The sequence below is a fragment of the Lactuca sativa genome, chromosome 8 (genome assembly GCF_002870075.4).
Source record: "Lactuca sativa cultivar Salinas chromosome 8, Lsat_Salinas_v11, whole genome shotgun sequence".
NCBI lineage: Eukaryota > Viridiplantae > Streptophyta > Magnoliopsida > Asterales > Asteraceae > Lactuca > Lactuca sativa.
In genome coordinates this window covers 293,365,806-293,375,470 of record NC_056630.2, presented here as the reverse complement: position 1 = coordinate 293,375,470, position 9,665 = coordinate 293,365,806, and the positions used below count along the sequence as shown (strand labels likewise).

The 9,665-nt window shown below is 32.7% G+C and overlaps 1 protein-coding gene across 1 annotated transcript; it reads left to right on the top strand.

The window, feature by feature from the left end:
* Positions 1 to 3,462: 3,462 nt before the first annotated feature.
* Positions 3,463 to 6,634, top strand: LOC111889224 (1,4-dihydroxy-2-naphthoyl-CoA synthase, peroxisomal). Its single transcript, XM_023885362.2, has 9 exons — positions 3,463 to 3,904; positions 3,979 to 4,101; positions 4,217 to 4,318; positions 5,240 to 5,278; positions 5,367 to 5,465; positions 5,567 to 5,614; positions 5,719 to 5,814; positions 6,171 to 6,293; positions 6,365 to 6,634. The coding sequence occupies exons 1-9, from the start codon at positions 3,638 to 3,640 to the stop codon at positions 6,479 to 6,481; spliced, it is 1,014 nt and encodes a 337-aa protein (XP_023741130.1). The 5' UTR covers positions 3,463 to 3,637; the 3' UTR covers positions 6,482 to 6,634.
* The last annotated feature ends 3,031 nt before the right edge of the window (positions 6,635 to 9,665 follow it).

Genomic DNA, 9,665 nt, shown 5'->3' with positions numbered 1-9,665 from the left:
AGTCCAAAAGTTATCATTTTGTTACGGTTTTGGTCCAAAACAGTTTAAAAAATCTAAAAATGACGGATTTGTCATTTTCTACTTGTTTTTTGTTTTTCTTTTTGTTATTTAATTATTTTATAACTAAAAAATATAAAAACTAGAATAAAATATTTCTCTCTCTTTCTCTCTTTTCTCTCTCTCTCTCTCTCTCTCTCTCTCTCTCTCTCTCTCTTTGGTTGGAAAGAGATTAACAAGAGGAACCTCAATCAAAGAAGCTCAATAAAAAGATGCATCTTCTCAATCGGAAATTCACCAAAATGCTCCTGCCCCAAATCCAACTTCATCTGTGAAACTCCACCTTCAAGATATGTGCATCGATTGCATCGATTGTGTCAACTGTACCTGCCAAAAATCGCTCATCCAGAATCCACCACTGTCGCCATCGTCCTCTATCTCCTTTGCTGTGATGACCACTTCACCTTCGCAAACCCTACATCGATGAACACGACAACAAACCCGATGCAGTTCTTCTCTCTTTATCAGTTATTCATTCACCAGTCGCCCACTTTCTTAGATCTACGTCCCTCCCAAACGAAAAGTTAAAGATCATAACAGTGGTGGTTTTGAGTTGTTAGGGTTTGCAGCGTCTCGTTTCTTCTTCAGATCTTTGAGCAGACACACACACACACTCAAATGTGACTCAATGAAGGCGAAGAAGGTGGAGTCAGAGAAACCCTTTCTCTTTATGGAGGTTTGCCGACGACGGCTTTCTCTCCTTTCTTCTCTGATGACAACCTGTGCAAAGAAATTAGTGCAACCCTTTCTCTATTGTGGCATTTGTGTGTGTGTCTAATGCTTTTCAAATCTGTTGTGGTGTTTGTGTGTGTGTATGTGTTTAATCTCTCGTTGGTCTTGTTTGAGTTTGTGTGTGTATTTGTGTGTATTTGTATTAAATATGTTGTAAAATTGATGGATGTTTGTGTTAATCTGTGTGTTTTCATCAGATTTCATTTATGTGTGTGTTTATCTTATGTAGTGTGTGTATGTGTGTGTTTATCTGATAAGATTTGATTTAGTGTGTGTATGTGTGTGTTTATCTGATCTGATCATGTGTGTGGGTGTTCATTTTATCTGATTTAGGTGGAGATAGAGATGACATATTGTGGTGGTGGCGGGTAGTGGTCGAACGGTGGTGGTGGCGGAAGATTTTCTAGAGAGTGTGTAACACCAATCAAATTTAAGTAAAAATAAATCGTTCAATAACCTTAATTGGTAGAGATCGTAACTAGGTTTCCAAAAAATATAAAGAACACTGAAATCCGAGTTATAACGAATAAGTTATGACCAATCGAAGATCCGCGACAAAACCGGTAAAATACTGTTAAGCATAAATACAAAATTTCAATAAAATACTTTTCAGCCTTAGGTATCTAAATGAAAGTTGTAGATATCATTAAACCGTAAACATACACAAAAGGAACACCCAAATCTGACTTCGTATGAAGAAGTTATGATTTTTCGAAGTTTCAGACATAGTAGTAGACAGCTAAAAACTCGAAATATAGATCGAGCGACTTTTAGCCAACGCAACCTAAACAAGAATCGAAGATGTCGACAATAGTAGTACAACGGTAAAAAGACAGACAGAAACAGATATCGGATGAAGAAGTTATGAATTTTTGACGAGTTTTCCTATCTCAACCTACTAAAAGTAAATATAATAAAATTTAAAGACAAAACTAGCTGACAAAGTCTAAACGATAGTTTTAGAGCATAATCTCACCTTCGTGTCGATATAAAGAATGTCGAAAACAGAGTTTGTATGCGAAAATTATGAATTTCTGAAGTTCAGGGCACGAACCCCAACACTGTGTCAGAGTTCACGACGTTAAAAAGAGGTTCACGACGTGAACTCAGTGCTGACGACTTTTGGAGCCTGACAGACTGCTGTCACGACTACGCACCTGATGAAGACCAAGTTCACGATGTGAATAAGCTTGCTTCACGACATGAGACCCCAAAAATGGCCCTATAAATAGAAACCGAAGGTCTCAGGTTTAGGCTGCTCATTTCTCTTCTTCTGGCCACTTTTACTCTGCATTTAGCATCCCGAGACTACCTCGACGCCCCATTTACGCGTCCAGATCTTGGCAAAGGCTCGAAGTCTCAAAGTTCCAGAGAAATAAATCTTTTCCAGTCAAAGTACTGCCCGCGTGAAGCCCGGTTTTTCACCAGAACCCCGTTGTTTCGTCAAGAACGATCCTTCCTCGACAGTGGAATGTTTGATTTCCGTCTTATCTCCTGTTCCTTGTTTGGTTGTGGACTTAGGGCAGATTCACTCAATCGACTGCCGGTTCAAGTCTTTCAGTTTATATAACTTGTATGCACTTAGTAATCATGGTAGGAACCATTATTGTTCACTTTTCATATACAAATTCAAAGCATCATATATCACTCTTTAAACGTAAGAAACAAATATATTTTGCTCTCAAAGCTAAAGGCTACACTTCAAGTTATTAATAAAATATAGTATTTTCTGTAATATCACATGAACATTTTCAAGAAACAATAAACTTACTTTCTAAATTAAATGCTTATGAACTCACCAACATAAATGTTGATACACTTTCCAAATCACTTGTATTCTCAGGAAACTAATAAACAGGTTCTTGTACAAGTTTCAAGAAGATGGAGCATAGTAGTTTCAAGTCTTTGTTTTGTTATCTACTTTTGAAAACAATTAATCTATGTTATGTATTCAATGTAAACACTTTATTATCAATACAATAGTTGTTGTTGCTTTGATTACTATTTTACATTTGTTATGATACTGTACATAACGTCCTTCGCCCCCGAATGTTTCCGTCGTTCAGGTTTAGGGTGTGACATAGTGGATTTTCCTTCGAGGTGAGGGTCTGGGTTTTGAGAAGATGTTTGTAACTTGAAGAATTGATGAATTGGGTCGGTGATTGATTCATCTTTTTCGGCTTCAACTTGTAGAGATTCTAATGTGTTTTTGATGGAGAGCTTGATGAGGAAGATAGATGGGAGAGAGAGAGAGAGAGAGAGAGAGAGAGAGAGAGAGAGAGAGAGAGAGAAAGAGAGAGAGAGAGAGAGAGGGAGAGAGAGAGAGAGATTTTCTTTTATTTTTTTATATTTTTTTAGTTATAAAATAATTAAATAACAAAAAGAAAAACAAAAAACAAATAGAAAATGACAAATCCGTCATTTTTAGAGTTTTTTAAACTGTTTTGGACAAAAACCGCAACAAAATAATAACTTTTGAACAATTAGTGTTAGTCTAAACATATTTGGCCCAAAATAACATTTTTGGATCTTGCAATTTTGTCTAATCTTAATTATGTAAGTACGGTTTTTGCCTCCCAATTCTCGTATGCAAATTGAGTTGAATCAACTTTAAAAGGAAAGACACAAGACACCTCTAATCAAAGTATCTTCTTTCATTTATGAAAAAAGTCACGCAATAATTTTGACATAGAAAAAGTCAAAATCAGCCCATTTGGTACCTTATCGGATAAGATAACGAAATCTTTAACCACCATTCCCAAACTGTCCTACAACGACACTTTCCCTCCATTTCCTTCCAATTCGCCATCACCATCACCACCGCCATTGCAGCCATAATCGGATATCCATGGCCGCCGGAGTTCAAGAGAAAGACCTAGACACAGTGCGGAGGAGAGTTGCATCTGTCACCAACCACCTCCTTCCTCCGCCACTTCATTCGATTTCCCCAATTATAAGCTCCTCTAATTGCAGCGCTTCCATGAACGATAGCTATCATCGGATTCATGGCGAAGTTCCAAGCCATATACCTGTTTGGAAAATTTCGTCAGATGAGTCTGGAAAGGAATTCACCGACATTATTTACGAGAAAGCCGAAGGAGAAGCCATTGCCAAGGTTAGTAATTTGTCATATCAATCTCCAATTAGATAACTTTTTCAATTTATCAAAATTTCCCATTTGTATTTCAGATAACAATAAACAGACCTGAGAGGAGAAACGCATTTCGACCACATACAGTTAAGGAACTAATTCGTGCTTTCAATGATGCAAGAGATGATAGTAACATAGGTGTCATCATTCTCACTGGAAAGGTAACTACTAACACTGTATAATGTCAAAAGTTTTGACCTTTGAAGAAGCCTATTTCCTCTGATTTTAAATCATAATCACATTACATTAGTGGTGATCGGCAATTGACTGTTGCAGGGAACCAAGGCGTTTTGTAGCGGGGGTGATCAGGCACTCAGAAGTCAAGACGGTTATGCTGATTTTGAAAATTTTGGTCGACTTAACGTTCTTGATTTACAAGTAAATTTTTCTTACACATTTTTTTTTTTAAATTACCCGGTTTTTATTTGGTTGCAGATATATACTCTATAAATAAATAATTTTTTTTTTCATAAAAGTTATGTAGGTTTTAATGTGATTTTGTTATGTTTTATCTTTATATTTGGAAACAAAAAGTTCCATTTATTATTATTAAATAATGTTTAAAGTAAATTCAAAGGTTTTTCCTTTATTTATAAAAGGGAAGTATGCATAAAAGTGTTGTTATTTTGGAAAAAAGAAGTGATTCGTATACAACAATTTTTTTAAATACACAATAATTTATACTTTATAAAGTTGTACAATACAATGTTTTAATGCACAAATTGTTGTGTATAGAAAAAAAAATTTGTTGTGTACGAATCAAGTTCTAAAAGTTTTTTAACGGAAAATCTCAATTATTTAATTTTACACAATAATCTGTCATTTTCTATTAAAATAAAAATAAGGATTTTTTTTTGTTAATTTGGGCTTAATATTAAAGAATCGAGACTTTTCTGTTAAAAAAAAAATTAGAACTTTATCAAAAAAGTTTCCCAAAATAATGAGACTTTTCTGCATATGTCACTTTATAAAACTATATTAAATTCATTCCATTACTATGGTCTAACCCAAAATGATCTTGGAATATAATGAACATTCCATCGCCTTGCTTATTTTTTTGTCGTCTTCTCTACAAATAAATAAACGATCTTGTGTTTTCAAGATTCTTTTTCTCTTATTAAAGGGTATTTCGGGTATCTGATAAATAATCAAACTCTTTCCTTAAACTTTTGTCAACTCAACCTATGCGATTTCATGAGACAAAGGGAGTACATAACTATGTATTCATGTTCTCTTGCCATATAACTTGATTCAAACAACCAAACATTGACTTGATGTGTGTACTTAATCCCAATATAGGTGCAAATTCGGCGCCTTCCAAAGCCAGTTATAGCAATGGTAATTTTCATTGGTTCTAATTCTAATTAACCTCATTATTTTATTCACTCACATTTAAGTAGTGAAATTCTTTGTTTCTTCCAACAAGGTTGCAGGCTATGCTGTTGGTGGAGGACATGTGTTGCATATGGTTTGTGATCTAACAATCGCTGCAGATAATGCTATTTTTGGTCAAACAGGTCCAAAGGTAATTGGTCAACAAACAATACACCATCCATTGAAGTTATTTTAAAATGTTATTAGTCAATTAATACCACATTGTTTGTGTTTGGTTTGTGAATGTATAAGGTGGGAAGCTTTGATGCTGGTTATGGGAGTTCGATAATGTCACGATTGGTAAAAGATTTTATATAAAACAAAACGAAATTCGAAAACCAAATTAGATTTTCTTTTTTAAAGTTGATTTGTCTTTTGTAACACGATTTATTTTCGTTAAACAGGTAGGCCCTAAAAAAGCTCGTGAAATGTGGTTTTTGGCACGATTCTACACTGCTCAAGAAGCAGAAAAGATGGGATTGATCAACACTGTAGTCCCCGTAAGTTCATTTTTCAAGAAAATAATCATTAATTCATGATCTATGTTTGTGTATTCATTTTTTGAATACCCAAAAAACCTCAAGGTGAATAAACCAAAATATCACAAAATGGACTTTTTGCAAAGAAGAAATCGCAAAATATTTTTAATAGTTTTTGTAGTGGGGAGCGTTCATTAAAGAAATTTCACAAAGTCCATTGTGTGATATTTCTTCAAAAGCTTGTCATTTTATCATAGAAGTCCACCCGTTTTAGTGATTAGCCCTTTATAATATTAAGAGAACTTTTACCCATTTTGCTACATTTATATAATTAATATAGTTGCTTTACTAATGAGAAGCTTTAAATCCTATTGTAGCTAGAAAAGCTAGAAGAGGAAACAATTAAATGGTGTAGGGAGATCATAAGAAACAGCCCAACTGCCATTCGGGTGCTAAAATCTTCCTTAAATGCAGTCGATGATGGCCATGCTGGACTCCAGGTATTCATACTCCATATTCATATATTTTTTTTATTTATTTTGAATAAATTGTTCATTTAATTTGCATTCAGGAAATTGGAGGAAATGCGACACTCATTTTCTATGGAACTGAAGAAGGTAACGAGGGAAAGACGGCATACATGGAACGTAGGCCTCCAAACTTTTCAAAGTTTCCTCGACGACCTTAACTTCATCGAGTTTTCTTGAATAATAATTGTTGTATTTATATTGTTGTATCAATTAATATTATTTTGCAAGAAATTGTAACAATAATCATTGCTCAATGAATGTGCATCAGTTTTCGATAAGGGTTAAATGCAATAAATAGCAATGTTCTTTCATTTCTTTGTTTGTTGCAAATTCCTACTTTCATTTCTTCGTGTTACAATATTGTACTTTGCAAAATTACCAAATAGCACAATGTCATTCAAATACGAAACAAAATTAGTGTTATAAATGGGTAATTTTTTTAAAGTATAATATCCTAATACGGAAACAAAAAAGTATAATGATATAAATTGGCAGATTTTTCAGAGTCATTGGTTTAATAAGAAAAAATGAAAATAAAATGTTGTGTTAGAAAGAAATGAAAGTATGCTGCTATAATACACTACACAATAAATGAAAGTACTTTGGTATATCCCGTATTTAACCATTTTATGTAAGCTCTTTGTTCGGTGGTCTACCATAATAATAATTGGTATGTAAAGTCATGGTATTTGTTTTTTTTTTTTTTTTATTTTAACATGAATTGACCATTATAATTCTTGTTCTTGTGCTTGTGACTAAGGATAGGAAAATGACTCATGACAAGGGCTTACTCAAGATAGGAGTTGTTGGTTGTGCCAAATTGGAAATGTGATAATATTACAATAATTTTTTTTCATGAAGTTGTCAAAGAAAAAGAAAGGGCATAACATGATTTGGGTGATCATCAATAGATTGACCAAAATTGCACTTTTCTTGGCAACACATGAAACATGGTCCATGAAGAAGTTTTTGGAACTCAAAATAATGAAGAAACATGGTGTACCATTTTTGAGTTCGTCGGATCAGACTAGTCGAGTTACATCTCAATTTTGGAGAAGTACGCAAGAAGATCTTGGAATAATGTTGTGTTTAAACACCACATACCATACAAAAATCGACAGATAAAGTGAAGAACTATATAAAACATTGAAGATATGTTTCAGGCATGTATTTTGGAGTTCACTAGAAATTCGGATGAGCATTTACCCTTCATTGAATTTTCATACGGTAATAGTTATTATGCGACTATTAAAATGGCTCCTTATGAGTCATTCTATGGAAGGAAATTCTGGTCCCATCGTTTTAGCTACAAGTAGGAGAGAGTTTTTACCGGACCAAGTTTCATTCATGAAACCACAGAAAATGTGGAAATGATTCGACAAAGAATGTTGGTAAGTAAAGATAGGAAATAGTGTTATGCAAATTTGAAAAATCGACCCATGGTTTTCGAAGTGGGTGAACAAGTTTTGTTGAAGATCTCACCTTGGAGATGACTCTTACGTTTTGAAAAAAGATGGAAGTTGAATCCAATGTATATCGGTCCATTCACTATTTTGGAGAGAGTCGGGAAACTAACATATAATCTTGAATTCCATCCGAATTTAATGGTCTTCATAAGGTATCGAAGGAAATGTGAGTGGATGAGAACAAGTGATAGATTGAAGAGCCCAAGACAATTAAAAAACTAAGAAGTTAGGAGAAAAACTGTTGTTTTAGTTCTAGTAAAACGGAAGCACTCAATGGGATCAAATCTTACTTGGAAAGTAGAGGATGAAATGAAGAAGCGCTATCCTAAAATATTTATTAAGGTGAAAACTAGTGTTGTCCCTTATTGATCCATTAGTTAGCCCAATGAACTAATCTAAAAAAGAAAACAGCTAATGGTGCATGTTGTTGGACTGAAGGTATTCTCAATTCCACGTTCGTGTCCTCATATTCATTTTTCTTGTTTATTTATCTATTTAAATAAATCATCCATATGATTTGCATTCAGGAACTTGGGAGGAAATACCACTCAATTTCTATGGAACTGATGAAAGTAACGAAGGGATAGGGAACGTCGAAGATAGGCATCCAAACTTTTCAAAAATTTCTCAATAGCCTTAAATTTTTTGAATTTTCATGAATGATAATTTTGTATCAATTTTTATTATTTGCGAGAAATTGTATTACTCATTGTTTAATGCGTGTGTATTGATTTTCTATAGGACTTCAAAGAATACTATAATGCTTTCATTGATTTGCTTATTTGTTTATTATAACATTTTAATTTTAGCTCTTCATATTATAACACTATACTTTGGAAAATTACCTAATATTAGCAATGATGATGACATCCATATAAAAAGAATTCACTGTTTTAATTTGGTATAATTTTAGTAGTATAATGTCCTAATAAAATTTTGAGAGTACAAACTACTAATTTTCAGAGTAGAATGACTTGGTAAGAAAATGATTGAAAGCACATTATTGTGATACAAAGGGAAGTATGTTGCTCTAATACGTTTCTCTCCTTTGCATTAAACCATTTGCTAAGAATAGATGGTGAAATTAAGGTAAAATTGATGATCATTTTCCTAAATATTTGATAGATCATGTAGTCCACTTTCATTGAGTATTATTTAAACCTATTGTAGGGTATATCACTAATAAGTTTGTACATAATCCAAAAAAAAAGATATTTAGGTCCCTAAAATTGTTTTATTTGTTTGGAAACGTTTTTAGAAAAAATGAGATTTTTATTTTTAGTTTTAGTCGAAAATTTAGAAAATATATTTGGTTAAAACTTAGAAAACTAATTGGTTACAAAATGATTGAATTCTTCATTTAAAATTTAGAAAATATGTTTGAACGTGTGTTTTCTGTCGGTTTTATTTTCAAGTTTTTCTTATTTCAAATAATACAATATGTAACATATTTGAAAATATATGAAACAAAATCACTAATAAGTTTGTATATAATCCAAAAAAAAGATATTTAGGTCCCATTTGGTTGTGTAAAATTGTTTTATTTTTTTGGAACGTTTTAAAAAAAAATGAGATTTTTATTTTTAGTTTCAGTGGAAAATTTAGAAAATACATTTGGTTAAAACTTAGAAAACTAAGTGGTTACAAAGTGATTGACTTTTCATTTTTCATTTAAAATTTAGAAAATATGTTCGGCTGTGTGTCTTCTATCGGTATTTATTTTCAAGTTTTTCTTATTTCAAATAATACAATATGTAACATATTTGAAAATATATGAAACAAAAAATTAATATAAGAATCAACAAAAAATCAACACATGATTCAACATAAAAGAAACATTACCATAAGATCGTTTTACTACTTTAATTGTATCAAG